A 19152-nucleotide genomic window follows, 5' to 3' on the forward strand; every position below is an offset into this window, starting at 1 on the left:
CTTCATAAGTAAAGTGGGAAGACGTATTTATAATTCTCCCAATTATTATATCATAAGAGCGTGATATATATGTTTTGTACGTGGGTTACTATATATATGAGACTTTATTGTATAAATTCGAACTTCATAAGATAATACTCAAAAACATGTTGTCATTAATTGACTGTTTATGCGGTGTATTCTCACCCATTTAATGATAGAATGCTTATCACTGATATAATACTTTTAATTGTAAACTGATCATCTCATTAAACAAAGGTAAGGCCTTAAATAGAGTACATGAAAAAACTGAAAGTAAAACTGAAATAACACGAAATACTAGAAACTGGGAAACGTTCCTAAAGACCTTGACATTTAGGATGACTACGTTTAATACACTTGCAAACTGCAACTTATTCTAAAACACGTGGAAAAGACTAAATCAAACCAACTTCAGCATGAGTCACGTATCCAAAGTGCTGAGTTATCAGGTTATCCAACAAACCCTCCCTCAAACTTGACAGGTATTAGCTTCAAGTTTGTCATGAACAAAACATATACCCAAGTGGGTTCTCATTCTTAAGAAAGCTTCACGTCCCAAAAGTTTGGTAAAGCCATCAGCCAATTGTTCAGTAGTACCACAATACTCTAACTCAATTTCATCATTCTTCACCAGGTCTCTTAAGAAGTGAAAGCGTACCCCAATGTGCTTGCACCTTCCATGGAATACAGGGTTCTTCGATAACTTGATGCTAGAGGTATTGTCACACTTAATCTTCATGCACCCATGCTGTTTCAGACCGAACTCTTCAAGAACCTCTTTGAGCCACAACGCTTCACATGCACAAGAAGCTGCTGCTACATACTCGGCCTCAGTGGACGAGAGTGCAACAATATCTTGTTTTTTTGAAGACCATATCACTGCTCCACCATCCCAAAGGAATAAATAACCTGAAGTGCTTTTTCTGTCCAAAGAGTCACCTGCAAAGTCACTATCCGTATAGATATCCAGTGCACCTTTTCCTCCTCTGTTGTACCAAATTCCATAATCAAGAGTACCCTGTAGGTATCTTAGTACCCTCTTTGCTGCTGCCAAGTGCAATTCAGTAGGGTTTGACATGAATCTACTAATAAAGCTCACCACATATTGAATATCTGGGCGAGTCGTGGTGATATACATCAAGCTTCCCACGATCTGTTTGAACAGAGTAGCATCCACCTTCCTTTCGACATCTGAAATTAGCTTGTGACCAGGAACTATAGGATTCACGACAGGGTTGCAGTTCACCATATCAAATCTCTTTAGAATTTCTTTAGCATACTTGCATTGTGATATGTGAATTCCACTATTAGTTTGTGTCACCTCAATACCAAGGAAAAACTTCATCCTTCCCAAGTCCGACATCTCAAACTCTTTGGTCATTAAGAGTTTAAAATCTCGCAGCATCTTGTTACAATTCCCTGTGTATATCAAATCATCAACATAGAGATTCACGATTAATATACCTCCTTTTTCATCCTTCTTTATAAAAAGAGTGTGTTCCTTCTCGCTTTTTTGAAAACCTTCCTTTAAAAAATAAGCTTCAATACGACTAAACCAAGCACGTGGTGCTTGTCTTAGTCCATACAGCGCCTTGTGAAGTCGGTACACCTTGTGCTCACACCCTTTAACCACGTATCCTTCAGGTTGCTGAACATATACCTCCTCTTCCAGATTTCCATACAAAAAAGCTGATTTCACATGCATTTGCAGCACATCCCAGCCTTGTTGAGATGCGACAGCAATCATTAGCCTGATGGTGTTCATACGGGCCACCGGAGCATAAATTTCTTCATAATCAACACCATGTTCTTGGCAGTAGCCTTTGGCCACCAATCGAGCCTTGTGCTTGCTTATTTCTCCAAGCTCATTTAGCTTAGTTTTGTACACCCATTTTACTGGTATACACTTTGCATCCTGTGGCAAATCAACAAGCTTCCACGTTTCATTCTTTATGATGGATTGAATTTCAAGATCCATTGTTGTTCTCCATTTGTTGCTTTTGGCAGCCTCCTCATATGTTACGAGGTCTTCATGATTGATCTCCATGACATTCAACTTTTCTTCATCGACACTGTTTGTGACATAGTCTCGTAAGTAACCCGGTGCACGTCTGTTTCTTCCCTCCCTTAAACCTAAAGTACTGCTTTCAGCCTCTGTTATGACTTGATTTGGAGTAGTAGCTTGCGTGGTAAGAGGTTGAGCAGAAACCTGTTCACCAGTTTCAACATCGCTATCAAATTGGGTATCATCCCAATCTGTGTTACCCCATGTTAAAGCGGTTTCCTTTTCACTTTCACTTATCTCCCAGCTACATGCTTTATCTTCTTCAAACACTACATCTCGACTCTCAATAACCTTCATGGTGAGAGGGTTAACGAGCCTGTAAGCTTTCGACTCCTTGCTGATCCCACTCAAGATACATGTTACACTTTTTTCATCAAGCTTGGTGCGTTTTTCTTTGGGAATAAGCACATGTGCAATGCACCCCCACACTCTGAAGTGATCCACAGTAGGCTTGGACCCGCTCCAAGCCTCTTGTGGTGTGATGTTATTTAATGCTTTGGTTGGACAGCGATTAAGAACATGAAAAGTCCACATGACTGCTTCAGCCCACAAAACCCTTGGTACTCCTTTAGCAGCTAACAAAGTGACTACCATGCCCACCACTGTTCGGTTCTTTCTTTCGGCCACCCCATTTTGCTGTGGGGTGTATGCAGTGGTAAGTTGTCTATAAATACGGTTTTCCTTACAAAAATTATTAAAAGCCTCAGAGTTAAACTCACCACCCATATCGGTACGTAGAGCTTTGATCTTTTTTTCAGACTCATTTTCAACTTTGATTTTGAAGTCCTTAAAACATTCAAGTGCTTCTGATTTTGTAACAAGCAAGTAGGCCCAGGCCTTCCTACTGTAATCATCTATGAAACTGAGAAAATACACATTCAAGTGCTTCTAATTTTGTAACAAGCAAGTAGGCCCAGGCCTTCCTACTGTAATCATCTAGGAAACTGAGAAAATACCTGTTCCTTCCTTGGGACGTTGGACTAATGGGACCACAGATGTCTGCGTGAACAAGCTCTAAAGGTTTCTGAGCTCTCCATGTACTCGCTCTTGGGAAAGGTTTTCTTGACTGCTTCCCTACAAGACAATCTGAACACACGCTATCCTTAACCTTGAAACTTGGCAAGCCTGAGACCATCTCCCTCTTCTGTAGAATTTCCAGGCTTGTGTTGCTTAAGTGCCCGTATCTTTCGTGCCATAATTTGGGAAAATCATCATCAGTAGAGTACATACATTTGGTTGAGCCCTTGTTGTCACTGACTTCTACAGTCTGATGAGACAGGGGGAACATGCGATTGGCACTCATCTGGCTCTTAAACACCAAACCCTTTTCTGGATGAAATACTTTGCAAATACCGTCTTGAAACAAGAAAGACATACCCTTATGTTGCAGCTGTCCAACGCTAAGCAGGTTTTTCTTCAATTCGGGTATGTAGTAAACATCACTTACTACATACGGGGTTCCTTCAATGACCAGCTTCACTTGCCCTTTCCCACTAACATTCATTCTCATGTTGTTTCCAAGTCTCACGGTTTGTGAGAAGCTTTGATCAAAAGTAATGAATGGCTCTTTATTACCACACATATGGTTTGAGCACCCAGAGTCTAGAAACCATGACGAGTTGTTTGCTTCATCTGTTTGTGCCATCAGCAGCATCATGTCTTTACCTTCAGCATTTGTAAAATTGGTTTCTTTCCAATCTGGGCATTCATATTGGAAATGTCCCAATTTATGGCACTTAAAACATTCCACTGTTTCCTTGTTATAAGAAAGACGCCCTCTGCCTCGTCCACGTCCTCTACTTCTGATTCGTTCACGACCACGACCTTTGGAACCCGAGAAGTCATCATAGTGTACTCTTAATGCTTGTTCCTCTTCCTTCTCCACTTTCTTGAATTTCTGCTCGTGCACACATAACGTGCTTTGTAATTCATTTACAGACATCTTGTCAATGTCATTGGACTCCTCGATCGAGACCACCACATACGTGTATTTCTCAGGTAGAGTCCTCAGAACTTTCTCAATAATCTTGGTATCACTTGTGTTTTCACCATTACTTCTTATTTGATTGACAATACCCAAAACTCTCCCAAAATACTCAGCAATCGTTTCACTGGTCTTCATTTCCAACAGCTCAAAATCACGACGTAACTTCTGCAACATTGAACGTTTTACACGTTCATTCCCCTGGAATCTCCTTTTCATGCAGTCCCAAACTGCCTTTGCTGAACTTCGGTCCAAGATTTGCTCAAAAGTTACCCTATCAATGGCTTCATATAGGTAATGCTTTACTTGCAAATCTTTTGACCTCAGTTCCTCCAACTTCTTCTTCTGAGCATCTGATTGTGCGACACCCAGGGATGGCTCCACAATTCCCGTCTCAATCAAGTTCCACAGTTTCTTTGCTCTCAGTAAATTTTTCATAACCTCACTCCAATGCTCAAAATGGCCATCAAAAGATGGAATTTTCAACTTTTCTTCACTCATTTTGTGTTCTCTCGTGATCGTTTACTAACCCGCTCTGATACCAGATGATAGAATGCTTATCACTGATATAATGCTTTTAATTGTAAACTGATCATCTCATTAAACAAAGGCAGGGCCTTAAATAGAGTACATGAAAAAACTGAAAGTAAAACTGAAATAACACGAAGTACTAGAAAATGGGAAACGTTCCTAGAGGCCTGGACATTTAGGATGACCACGTCTAAGACACTTGCAAACTGCAACTTATTCTAAAACACGTGGGAAAGACTAAATCAAACCAACTTCAGCATGAGTCACGTATCCAAAGTGCCGAGTCGATCAGGTTATCCAACATTTAACATTCTTTTTTTTTTTTATTTTTTGATTTTGGAGAATGGTTGGTTACTTGGTTAGGTCAAAAACTCAAAATGACCGTGGGGTACTGGGTTTAAGATTTTCTCGTCCATATATAACATGATATCGCATACGAGTAAAAAGTTAATTAAATGTGATAATGTACGTATATCATTCATGATATATATATATAGTTGTACAAAACAAAAAATGAATGGAAACATACCCGATGCTAAAAGTTTAAAAATGACAACGTATATATGTGATCTGTGATAGTTGTATCTAGAAAACGAGAAATGATAGAAACATACCCAATGCTGTAACTTTATATAATTAACAAAAAATAAATAAAATACAGCCCGATAAGCAACTACGCAACTAGCAACCCAGAAAAAAGAGTGATTCACTATTCATTTGGAAAATGCATGTATGCTAAAAGGATCTCATATAGTTGAGTTATTTGTTAACTTTTTTTTTTTTAATTTTTTTTATCAAGTTATTGATTCAATAGTAAAGCTTTAAAAAAAACTTTTAAATATTTTATTAGTAACAAAGCCAAGAAAAAAAATGTCAAAAACTTAGAAAATCTTCAAACTATTCATAAAAGTTTTTCACTTCTATGAGAAAAAGCTTGTATGTCAAGCTTTTCTAAATAAATAAAAAAATTTACAAAAAGATTTGTAAAATATTCCATTGGTGATCTTTGATAACGATATATCTGAGTAAGTTCATAAGCCCAAATATGTGTCAATAAATATGGAACAGCTGACACAAGACAATTTAAATGTTAAAATTTAAGTGAGAAAATGAGTTTTTAACCTTTGATATATGATGTGTCAGTACTCGGTTTTTATTGTATAGTTAACTAGTTATTATCAAATTAGTAATTAACTAGTTATTTTTAACCGCGTGTTGCCACATTATACGTATTTTACACGATAAGGTTTTGAACCCAAATTTATGTCAAATATACGACCACAAATCTTAACAAAGACAACTAACTATGTAGTAATAACAATTAAATTTTTTTTAAGGAATAATATAATAATAAGATGTCATACAAGAAAAATGTCAATTAGTGACCACTTTGTTTAGTGACAACTAAAATTTGGTCACTAATGAGTAATAACCTTATTTAGTTACCATTAAAAAAAAGTGATCACTAACATTTTGTTGTCTTTAAACAAAATTAGTGACGGACCTTTAGTAACCAAATACAGTGACCACTTTTTCTTAATGGTAACTAAATAAGGTTATTAATAGGGGTGATCAAAATACGGGCCAGCATGTGAAACCCGTTGAATTGGCCCGGGAAAAAAAAACCCGAAACCGACGTATTGATGTTAACTGTGAAATTATTGTATTAATGCTATAATTCGGGTCTTGCAACTTACCATAAAATTCAGGGATGAAATTTTGATATGAAAGATACAATTTTATGTACGTTAACATTAGGGCCGGCTTTAAAGAACTTTGGGCCTAGGACTAGCAGAAAGAAAAAGACCCTAGGCTAGGAGCGACGAACTTGACCCGACGAGTTAAAAACAATTATACGTGCATACGTAGCATCTTATTTACCTAATCAGAATGCTTATAGTTAACTATTAAAAATATCGATACTGCATATACTAATGTGTATATATATATAATTTTAAAAACGGTCCTTGTACGGTCGCTCACCTCGTTCTATGCTAAGCCCCCCAATTAACAACAAATTTTAGGACATTAATTAGCACTTTTTCTATAAAAATTAGGGTTTAAATAAAATGTGGATAAAAGATTAGGGAGAAAATAAAATTTTCGTTAAATATTGGACTGTGGAGAAACTTTTTTGGGCTCTGTTAAACCCAATGAATCCAGTACCACTTCTGCTGGGCCCTGTTTCTCTAAACTGTTTATCATTTCGATGGTCCTAAATCTTAACTCTTAAGTCTTAACTCTAAGTTTTCGTGGTTTTATGTGTCTCTAATTGGAATTTTGGAAGTATTGTCTTTTAATAGGATTCTGTTTTATTTATTTTTTCGAAAAGAGGATTCTGTTTCAATTAATGTCCAAAAAATTCCTGTTCTGAAAATCATTAATTTATGGAAAATGATAATGATAGCCCTTAGGGCTGTCACTAACAACTTATTACATACTTAAAAACTTGTACAATATTTATTAAAAACCGCCCCCTGATTTTTCTAACAGCAAGGTATAAATTTTAATGCACCAAATTAATTTTTACTGACAACCATAAGGGCTGTCACTAACAAAACCCTTTATTTATTAATAAAGTTTAATTATTTCTCATGTTTTTTTTAATGATAGGTGATAAAATTATTAACCTAACCCATTTTTTTCACTTTAAATTCCGGTATAAAACCAGCATCACATTATCTCCTTTTAATTTCATAATTCAAAATATACCACTATCAATTACATCTCTTTCTATCCTTTTTTATTGTTTCTTCTACTTTATTATCGAAAAAAAAAATAAAAATCTTTTTTCTTTTTACTTGGTTGAAAAGTTAAAGGCCTCAGCTCCCACTCTCATTCCTTGTCAAATTTCAAATAATGAGACTGATTATTGTAAAACATTATTCATATAAAAAACTAATAAGATAATAGTTTAACCATTTAGTTATATTAAAACTGATGTAAGAATTTTTTTTAATAAACAACAATTTACAGTTAAAAGAAAATAATTATACAATTTATTTTATTTGAAACCATAAAAAAAAAAAAAAAGGAAAAAAAACGCAGTATGACAATAGTGAGAAAATAGAGATGCCAGCGGTGTCTTTTGAGGACAAACCCAAAAAATGATGAAAAAATATGGTGTGTTGGGTAAAGGCTAAAGCCTTATCGCAATTTTGATTATTTAAATGTTGCTTTTGACCCAAGATGGGCCGACATCTTGGATCTTTTAAAAACTCTCACACACTAATTGAATAGTTAAAAGGCTATCCGGATCAAAGCCTTAATAGAAAGTCTTTTCTAAAGGTAGGGAGTACCTCGCCCCTCTCCCCTTTCTTCCCCGATTTTTCTTCTCTTTCCTATCCTCTCCCTAATGCTAGAAGCGCCTCGCCACCCCTCCCTACCTTTTTCTATTTAATTAAATTTCTACTTATTTTATTTAAAATAATAACTAAAACTTTTTATTTATTAAATTAAAACTAATACAATATTAAGCTAAAACACCAAACTAATACAATATTATTAAAAACATTACATTAACTTAAAACTCGAAATAGTCTGAGTCCACGGTAATGTCGTCGTCGTTACGATGAATGTATTGATACGGTTTAGGAGACCCGATAGCAACGCCTGGATGACGAGATACGTACTCCTCCTCCGGGTCAGAATAGTAGTCTACATGCTGACCACCACCGACATTGCCTTGCATGAATAACGCGTGGTCAAGTGTGGCTGTGAAAGTGGAAGAGACAGCGGTAAGCTGAAAAATAATTTGGTTCAGCCAGTCGATTTTCTGTTGAAGATATACAATATACTGAGCTTCAACAATGTTTCAAGGCCGATCAGGAGATTCAATTCGGTTGATTTTGGCTTGGTAAGTCGCCTTCTCGTTGGATACACTCTGAATAATGGTGTTCACCTCGGATCGGTGTTTGTCATCGTTGAGCCTGTGAGCTTGCATCGTCATCTTGATTTCCCTTAGGTCCATATGTGTGGTGTTATGAGAGAATGGAAAGAATGAAAGAAAGAAAGAAATGGTGGAAAAAAAAATTAAGAACAACAAGTGTGAAGAGAAAAAGAAAGAAGAAGAAGAGAAAAGTTAACGTTGCATGTAGGGTCCATTTATCTTTTTTTTAATTGCATAACGGTCGAATAACATAGGCACCACAACCGGCACCGTCCTCCCCAAAACGCTCTCCACCCTACCGGTACCAGAGGGTCGGAACGGTGTCGGTCGAGTGCCTATACGCTCCGTCCACCCTAAGAGCATCTCGCGACATGTGATAGTTTAGTTATCAAGGGGCGTTCTTTACTTTTTAATTGTGGGAGTGAGACATCTATTAGAATCTCCTCTAGGGGACCCACAATTTATTTAGTTATATATTATTAAATAAATAAATTAAATTAAAAAGTGGGGAAAATAAAAGAAAGTGGGAAAGTGACGGATGAAAAGTAAGAGGGGACAATGATTTTGCACAAAGCCATAGGTAACAGAAGGTATTCTAAATGTAACGGACTAACGTTTTTCTTTGTCCGAGAACGCCCCTTGGGGAAATGTGCATGGCGTTTGATGGCGTTCTCTCGCGTGAAAAGAGAAAAGTAACGCCTTGCTCTGAATAGTCTAATACTATTGGAGTGCTTTTCGTGAATTCATATATAAACAAAGAGAGAAGTAAATATTATATATCTAATCTAAGTTTAAATATAAAACCTACGTATATTATTTTTTAAATATTTAATTGTATAATATAATAAATGATTGAACTTCATACTTTTTATGTATTAAAAATCAAAATGTGAGGAGTTATATATATATATATATATAAGGTTAGGTATCAAACAACCACATATTCAAATGAACTTTATAGGTAAAGTTAAAGGAATCTTAATCCTTGCATTAAAATCAAAAGTTAAAATTTAAAGTTGATTTTTACACCGTATTGTTTAGTTTATTTAAAAGTGGAAAGGAAAGGAGAAGAGAGAGGAAAATTATAAAATACATTCTTAAGATTTTTTTAAGTGTGTGAAAGGAAGGAGTTGAAAGGATCAGGAGGGGGAGTGTAGTTGTTTTTTGCTTCAAAAGTTTTCCTCTCATTTTTGAGGTGATTAGGAAGGAAAACTTTCTTTCTCTCTCTTCTCCTTTCCTCTCCTAAATTAACCATTGATTTTAATCTAATGTTCAAAGTTTTTTAACTTTACTTATAAAGTTCATTTCAATCTTAGAGGATATTAATCCATTTTCATTACTGTTAAACAAATTGCGCAAATCTTTTCCTTATAAGAAATGTTACATTTAACAACATGGTGTTACTTCTCGAAGTAGAATCTTATGAAATGCTTGAAAAAAAATGGCTAGGAAGGTTTTATTTAGAGAGGTGATAAACTAACAACAATTTTTATTCATCACAACATTGTTTGCATTATAAGTTATACCGTATAACTTTATGATACTAGTATTATTATTGATGGGAAATAAAGTATTATTGGTTTTCCATCTATCTAACGATTATATATCCCACAACTCAACATAAGCAATGTTATTGTCCCATCAATTTATATCCTCTTAAACTTTGATTCTCCATGAGCCAAAAAGGCATCATTTTGTTCTCAATATGTTGGGCATATACGTTCTCATTTTATAAGGCGCTAATCTTTTGTTTTTTTTTTTTAACTTAATAATTAATAAATTAATACATTCAGTCAAATATCATGTTTTTTTTTGACCTAATAAACAGAAATAACCGTTAATTACATGTTTTTTACTTAATACATAAAGACATTATTTATACATTCAGTCACTTAATATATTTAACACTTAATAAGTAAAAAAAAATGCACCTTAAATTATTACTGAGTAATTTTGATTACCATGGGTCAACAATTTATTTTTGTTTCCACACAATTAATTCATAACAATTTTTGTTTTTTAAACCAAAACGTTTTAAAACGACATTATGAGATAAACTCTTGTTTTTTTAATACATCTCAGAAATGCTTTGTGAATTATACAACATTTTTTTATGGTACAACGAAAGGATACAACTTTTATTTTACCTAAGCTAATTGCAACTCATCAATTACTACAAAAACATATGCTTGTGAACATTTCTTGTGCCGGGTCCATCTATTCAGCAGATGTATTCATTTGTTTGTGAACAAAGTCCCTTATTACAGATATAACATGTGTGGCTTCAGACACTTCTGTAAATGCATAAAAGCCATGAAACATGTATGGATACTCCTCCAAATATGCATCTTTTTTTGACTTTTTCAGCCACTCATAATACATTTTGTGCCGATCCCTGAGGATATCACGTCCTCCCAGAACGATTAACGTTGTTGGAAAGTCCAAACCAGTTATGTCAGCTGCCCTCGGCCCAGTAACATTGATCACTTCATTGTCTCTGTCCCATTTTTCGTCGGTTGAAGAGGAGAGTGGCTTGAACACATTCCAATAGAAATCGGTCTGGTTCAGTGCTAGGCCTATCGAAGTATCAGGTGATAACTCTGATTCGGTTCGTTCCTCTCCTCCAAAGAAAGGTTGTAGCGCCACCAGTCCAATAACCTTCAGTTATAAATAATTGAGGTATTATATGTAATAAAATTTTTATTGGTGCTATGGGTCAAATATCTTTAAAATTTTAAAAGATTTTCCTAACAATGTGCAACTAAATGAGAAACGGAAACTACCAAAATACCAAAAACTGCTAAAAATTGCTTAAAAATAGCCCAAAATTCTTAAAAAGGCTAAAAATTGTAAGACTCTAGTCGTTATCGTCACTATACGCTCAGTGATAGAAAAATTTGTGCTATGGATGACTTTGAATACCGGCTCCACCACTGGTTAGAGATATCATATGTAATAATTTGATTATACATACAACCATAAAAATAGTGGTGAAAGTATAAGAAATAGTAACAAAACTTGTATAGAGTCAATTTACCTTAAGATTGTGAAACTTGTTCTGAGAAGCTCTAACACAAACATGATGGGCAAGGTTTCCACCAGCACTGTCTCCGGCAACAAAACAATACCGCAGGTCAGCGTTCTCTGGCAATTTCTCGACATTGAAACCATCATCAATAAACTTCAAGACATCAAGTCCATCATCATACTGAGAAGGATACCGATGTTCTGGAGTCAATCGATAACTAACAGAAACAATAACAGCAGGAATCATACTAGCAAATCGTCTACACAGCACATCAAAAGGACTGCTGTCCGCGGTGTAAAATGAAAACCCGCCCCCATGGTAGTACACTATTACGGGCAATTTGTCATTGGTTACAACAGGGGCAAATACACGGACCCAGAGATTACGATTCGGGTCAATGGAAACATCATAGGACTTGACACCTTCAACGGGTGTTGGTGTCGTAGAAGACTTGAAGTCAATGAGGTTGCGAAAGCGCCTATCGAGGGTGCCATCGCGTCGGATGCCCCAGTTTGTGAGAGTGGAAACAACCCAAAGCTTGAAACGGGTGATTAGTGGGAGTGAGGGTGTTTCAGGTTTTTGATCCATAATGATTGGGTTGGTGGGAGTTGAAGGAAAGAAGTTAGGGATTAAATATCTTTTTAGGACGGCAATTATTGACTAAAGAAATAAATTGTTAGTTGTAAAAGTTTGTAGGCGGCTTATAGAATCTATACTATATTATAAAAAGAAATAGCCCTTTTTATTTTGTAAGTGTTGAAAATATGTAATATTTTCACTTAGCACCCCTTAAAATATTTCAACATACACTATCCCATAACATTAATGATTAATTTATACTACTAATCATTTATTCTTTAATATATTTTCATTAATTATTTACATCAATTATCAACACCACTTGACGCCGTCTCCACCACCAACACTCGGCCCCCCACTACAACGACATTGTCACGACCACCGTCGCATTGCGCGGGTAACGTGTTAGTAATTTTAAAAATGTTTAATGAGATACTCCTCATTGTTACAATGGTACAGAGGTTTAACAATAAATAAGATCAGATAAGACACTAATCTATAGTTTTATACCATATGAAATGTGTGTGTAAACTATTTATATAAATAAAATATTAAAAGTCGAATAATAACGACTGTCTCATTATCGAACGTAACGGAATTATCAATACCTCGTACTATGGCTATACGTCGAATGAGACAATGGGTCAGAGCCTCAATACAATCACATGGTCTATATTATCTATTCCATACATATTCTACTCCGGCCCATTTGCCAGGGTGGGAGGGCCAACTCCCAATAGTTCATCACTTTTTTTTCCTTTTCATTTTTATATTTTGTTTTTAGTTTTATCAAAATACGTGCCTGAAGAAAGGCCATCTCCAATGAAAAAAACAACTTGCCCAAACATATTAGCCAACTCAGTAACATGTATCAAAACTCAATACATCATTACATTGCATCTATTTTGCCTCCAACAAACTCAATTTGTCCATGCCACATCATCAATTGATCATGCATACACACACACACACATATGTTTTCCAAAAAAGCAGTTGGTCTAACTTGGTAAGCTAGATTTCATGTAAAAGGTCTAATGATTATAAAAGTTATGTTAAAAGACTGGTGCAATGTCGGGAAGGTACACTCCAGTTGGTGTCTCCTGTTTAACGAGCTAATATGATTGCATGGGTCGGGAAGGTAACCTAACCCAACCCGACATATCCCGACCCATGCAATCATATTAGCTCATTTTTTCTTGTAGTGTATCTGATCTAACGACAGAAAATCTCTATTCAATACCTGAGGTTACATTCCACTGGGAAAGATAATATATAGACAATAGGTTTGTGGACATGGTGAATGATCTAAGCCCATTTTCAGATCAGGATAAAGTTCATTTCACGAAAGGAAAAAAAAACAAACAGAAATAGGTAAGTTCTTCATGTAGTACTAGATATATATAGTTGCTAGATTATGGACTTATGGTATATCTTATCTTTCCACTCATGATATATCAATAACACATGACATAATGGTTCAAAAAACCAAGTTACTACTAGTTGAACAACTAAAAATAGTTATAGAAGACTTGGTTGCTACTTGTAAAAGAAACAAGCTTGAATGGAAATGGGTCAAATGGGCCATACTTGTCAGCCGGGTAAAACGTCAATCATTTTTAGGCCACCTGTTTAAGCCATAACACTACAAATCATATTGCATTTGTATACATTTTTAGGTGAGTGTGAACAAATTAAAAATTTTGTCATGCTTTTTAGTGTGTAAAAATATATTGAATTAAAAGTGTGTGGAAATTTCGGTACACACTAAAAAGTGTTTGAAATAAAAGTTCACACTTTTTAGTGTGAACTTTCATAATTATTTTCTCACACCTCATTTATCCACGCTAACTAAAAAAATTACCGTGAACAAATGAGGTGTAACAAAATAATTATGAAAGTTCACACTAAAAAGTGTAAACTTTTATTCTACACACTTTTTAGTGTGTAGAAATTTCCATACACTTTTAATTCAATATATTTCTACACACTAAAAAACGTGACAAAGTTTTTAATTTGTTCACACTCACTTAAAAATGTGAACAAATGCAATATTGTTTGTAGTGTAAGTGAGGGGTTTTAAAAACAAATGGACCCAATCCGTGTTAATCATTATACTCTCTGAGTAAAAGTTCAAATCCAACATTTTTTTTAAGAATCTGTAGTTGTTAGAGATCAACCAAGAAATGACTGTCAAACAATGGTTGCCTAGTATATACTGTATAAATGTAAAGATATATAAACGAATCTGTACTGAATAGATTATGTAACATTTTCTTAATTGAGTCAATAATATAAGGTTCCAATTTGTTTTTTTGGATAGATCAAGTACATCTTTCTGTAGTATTGCCTGTTAATTATTACTTTTCCCATAACTCGACATAAGCAATGTCATCAATCATATCCTCTTCGGGTTGATTCTCCACATGCCAGAAATCTATCATCTCGTTCTCAAATACTAATCCAGGAAAAGTGTAAGGCGTTTCAACAATATCTTGGGCAATCCAGTTATCAATATCGTGTATTTGATTGTCCTGATCAAACAGTAGTCGAGACTCATGATCATGAAAGAAATAAGACGAGTCCCCTGCCTTTTCTTTCACGGGCAACACATTGTCAACTACCGTTTCCACGATTGAAGTTTGATCAATATGGTCATCATTAATCTCTTCGAGTAATGCCTTGAGTAGCTCTTCATCTAACTCCATGTGTGGCAGGTCTTCAAAATCATCTTGAAACATAGCTTTTGACAACTGGCCTAGCATTTCTGAAGACATAGCTTTATGTCAACCAATATGGAATTAAAGAATTAATCAAGTGTATATATAAAGTAGAAAACGGGCCAACATTTTTTATCCTTTGCTGTATATTTATGTTTCTTTAGTTCTTTCGTGAAAGCTTGGTTGAAGGATGCTTAAAGTCGATGAAGAATGGGCCTTAAGTAGATAAATAACCCGAAAAATATGTTTACCTAACTTTACTACAAATAGATAAAGAAACATGTGATGGCATGTGAGTACAGACCAAATAGGCATGATACGAAAATGATCAAGATCTAGATCTCCATTTTTGTTAATACTCTTTCCGAAACGTGCAGATTATCAACCAGTTGGGTGGAATGTGGGTCTTATCTTCAAATTATTGAAAGAGACGTGTATGCAAATCGATTTCCTTTATATTCTTACCAAAAACATGTAAAAAATCTTTGTTTGAGTTTTGTAAGGACGACTAATGAGGAAAGTTCGGGTGATGTTAATTAGTTATCATCACATGTGATATGTCATTGTATTAAAGCATTTTAATTCACAACATAAAAACATGTTAGATTCAGAAAAAAACATATGTACGCTGTCAAAGAAGGCGGAAGAACTCATACGATTTCTGGAATTAGGCAGCTGGATGGATGCTGTTAATATCGATTTAGAAAACACGAGTGAAGTTATCAACTAGAATTAGGCAAGTTCTTCACATGGTGATTTATAAAGTTGGCAGATACTGGCATATATATGTTGCTTTTCTACACATGTTAAACGACTAACACTTGACATAATATTTCAACCAAGCCATTCAATTCTCCTTATCTTGTTGCCAGTGAGTCTCGTATTAACTTGTAAGTACTAGTGTAGAACATATAAAAAGTTAACAGTAGTTGAACAAAAGTATTCTTTACAAAACAGAGCATTTTCTAATACAGAAACAAAACACTTAATTTACGCCACATAACGATGTGTACTTGTACCATACATCTTCAGAATTTTATGGCAATAGTGTGTTTTGCAAAAACCGACGTTCAAATAGAAATTTTTTTCTAAGGTTTTGGAAAAGAGTTTCTTCAGTGACATGAACTTTCAAAATGTTTAACATCTGAATGAACTTTTAACAACATGTGCTCTAATGTATAATTTTGGATTTTTCAAAGTTATTGGAAAAAAAAAAGTTTTTGCAAATATGATGAACCTATGTATGTAATTATATAACTAATGAGTGGAGTGAAGCTAACAACGTGTTTCTTTTTGCATCTAAAGCAGCTTAATACAGGTCTTTTTGTTGGGTTGAACGAGGGTCATGTTGTGACCATGGAGTTGGCTCCTCGCCCATCTGATAGGAAAGGCGTATGTTTGTTCTTTTTTTACTGATGCTTTTAGACCGACTATATATACATATATACATTTGGGGTTTATGTTAATACCGACTGCAAAGACTACTCGAGGTTGTAATATCGGGTCTTCCACCTCCTCTGTTAACAACACTGACCGACCACATGGCATGTCCACGTCCTCAAGGACCGCTGGTGCCATCTCTGGTTTTCAACGCGTGGATCCATTTCAATTCCAGAGTAACTCGTTTTACAAGTTTTTTATCTGAACGTCCAATTTTGCACAACCTTATACAGAAATATTATGCCAAAAAATTCTACATCTTCAGAATCATGTAAGTTTTCAAATTCAACTCAACTAGTTTCTAAAAGCTAAAAAAGACCAAAAGATTGTACCAATACTAAAATGCAAAGATTAATTCTGAGATAAACATTGTTCAGTCTGATTGCAAGAGTAGAGCAATTATTTTACCAAAGCCACAAGAATCAAATTTCAAAACTAACACAAATCAAGAACTAAGTAGCTTTAGGCCGATCACAGTCATCCTTGAGATTCATTGTAGCTATGGGGGAGGCTCGAGGAAATGCTAATAGCTTGTCAGCAAGGTGTAAGAGATAAGAAGATCTATGACGGCTTTTGTCGCAATAAATAACCATCTTCTTTAACAAGGAACAATTAGCAAGTAGAGACTTGATTAAACATAGTTCAATCTCTGAGTCTATAATAGATCCATACTCCACAATCTGAAGCCTCTTCAGGTTACCCATTATAAAGCTTTCCACTTCCAAAGAAGTAAGAGGAACTAACCACGGAGGATACTGGTATTCAGCCTATAATATTTTAGATTATTAGATCCTATTCAGGTAAATAAGAACAAGAGGTTATTCTGAGCAATTATGAACATGCTAATAAAAACTCACCATGATCTTAAGAGTCTGCAAATTTGGGGAGAATTGAATCAAGTCAAAAGCAAATATGACCATTGAGCGACTGCTCAAATTCAAATTCCACAATGAAAGAGACTTGAGGCTAGGTAAAGCGGACAAGGCCCTCTTTCCAGCAGTATTTTCTTCCATGAACTACATTAAAAGTGGTAATAAAACCAATTTTAATTTGCTATAATATTTATAAATCATAATCCTGATCCACAATATATGTTTTCAAGTGAATAAAGACCCAACTCAAATTACCTTGAAATTTTCAAAATCCAAAGCAAGAGTCTGAAGTTTCCGAAGAGAAGCCATTAGCTGAAAAATATCCGAAGCTGTGAACGCTAGGTTGTCAAGTCCATATAACGTCAAGGATAAAAGTTTGAGATTTTGAAGTTTCGCAATCTCAAAAAGTTTCACAATATTGCCTGTCCGTTTGGCAGTATTGAGTTTCAGAACCTCAAGGAATGTACACGAAGTTATCAGTTCCCCAATTTTGCTGTCTTTAAACCTTACTCGATTAAATTCCAACTCCAAAAGATTTGGAAAACCACAAAAAATAGTCATATGGCGTAAATAACAGTTCTGGAGCGTTAAATGTTTCAAATCCGTGCAGGATAAAAGATGGGTGGATAACTCAAATGGTTCTGCATGCATATTTATAAGAGTGAGCTCCCTTATCCCTTTTGTGGACAATAACATAATCCAATTATTAATATCCTCAAAATCCATCCTCGAATAGTAACAATATGGCATATAGAGGACAAACTTTCTTATGTTGCCTCTAATATGAAGAAGAAGTCTACTTATTATTCTTCCATATTGTATAAAATCACTGCCTCTTCTAAATTGCTCAACAAAGTTGTCATCAAATACGAGCTGAGTGAGTGCAGTCCACTTATACCTCCATTTTCTCGACAAGATACTAGTCCCCACTGCATCTTGTATCGGTAAGCAATCAAGAATATTAGTTATCACACCCTCTGGCAAGATGCTAATAGCATCTTCTGGTGTAGCTTTACACTTGCCACGGATATATTCCATTACTCTGAAAAGAAGACAAAAATAAGCTGTTATGTTTAATTTGAATCAGTATCGGATCAATGGGTCTTATTTTCATTCAACTATTTCTAATTGTTTATGTTCGTTTCAACATGATACCATCCTCTAAATTCAACAAAAGTCACTACCAAGTAAACAAGTTGGAAGCGATTCTGTATCATGTAAAAATACTGTCATTGTGGAAACTACCAAATACGTATTGATAATCACAACCCGGTTTTTATATCTGAAAAATGGGTTACTTCAGAAAACTGTGAAAATAAAAATTAAAAACAACAAACGAACGATTATATAAGACACTTATAAAAATGCTAGCCTTGAAACAGTCAGGGTCGTCCTTGTGTTTTGGAGGGCACCTGTACCATTAGTACAATGTAGGCATTCTAAGCTCTTAACATGAAAATTGAAAGGCTTCTTATCTAATCATTCTTCCTCAATTTAAGTTTTACCTATTCGGGTTGGAAGGCCGAGTCTTTTTTAATACTCAAATGAAGGCCGCCTAACCAGGATATCTTGTAACCAGACCTTTCCCGCCATGACCATCCCTCGGATTGCACCTTGCGGGTTTTGAACGTGGTCCAGGATGTTAACTACCTACTAGGCCACCTTTAAAGGTGATTAATATGGCGGTAACCAGCCGGGTTAGATCAAGTGATTGGATCTTTTGCCTTTAAAGACAAAGTCAAAGGTTCGATCCTCATGCCCAGGCCGGAGGTCCTTTTCTGAAGGGGTAAGGCTATCTACATTCTATCTTTCCCATACACGTAGACGGTATTGAAACCCTTAACCCATTGAAAAAGACATTAAGTGTTACTTTGCTTACTTTTTTATGAATTATGTCGACATCGAAGTATCTATTAATTACTCATAATTATACATACCACTGGATCCCATTACTTTATACCACTAATAAATCATCAGCATTATATTCTAGTTGAATGATTAAAAAGATAACATATTATAACTAAAT

General features: G+C 35.2%; 2 protein-coding genes across 2 annotated transcripts; both read right to left on the bottom strand.

Annotated features, from left to right (window-relative positions):
- Window positions 1-10550: 10550 nt before the first annotated feature.
- On the bottom strand, window positions 10551-12159 carry LOC122596081 (probable carboxylesterase 18). Its single transcript, XM_043768596.1, has 2 exons — window positions 11528-12159; window positions 10551-11148 (listed from the first exon to the last, which is right to left on the bottom strand). The coding sequence occupies exons 1-2, from the start codon at window positions 12104-12106 to the stop codon at window positions 10708-10710; spliced, it is 1020 nt and encodes a 339-aa protein (XP_043624531.1). The 5' UTR covers window positions 12107-12159; the 3' UTR covers window positions 10551-10707.
- A 4547-nt stretch (window positions 12160-16706) lies between these two features.
- On the bottom strand, window positions 16707-18164 carry LOC122597325 (F-box/FBD/LRR-repeat protein At1g13570-like). Its single transcript, XM_043769931.1, has 3 exons — window positions 17382-18164; window positions 17112-17270; window positions 16707-17021 (listed from the first exon to the last, which is right to left on the bottom strand). The coding sequence occupies exons 1-3, from the start codon at window positions 18162-18164 to the stop codon at window positions 16707-16709; spliced, it is 1257 nt and encodes a 418-aa protein (XP_043625866.1).
- Between the last annotated feature and the right edge of the window lie 988 nt (window positions 18165-19152).

The sequence above is a fragment of the Erigeron canadensis genome, chromosome 4 (assembly GCF_010389155.1).
Source record: "Erigeron canadensis isolate Cc75 chromosome 4, C_canadensis_v1, whole genome shotgun sequence".
NCBI classification, from domain to species: Eukaryota; Viridiplantae; Streptophyta; class Magnoliopsida; order Asterales; family Asteraceae; genus Erigeron; species Erigeron canadensis.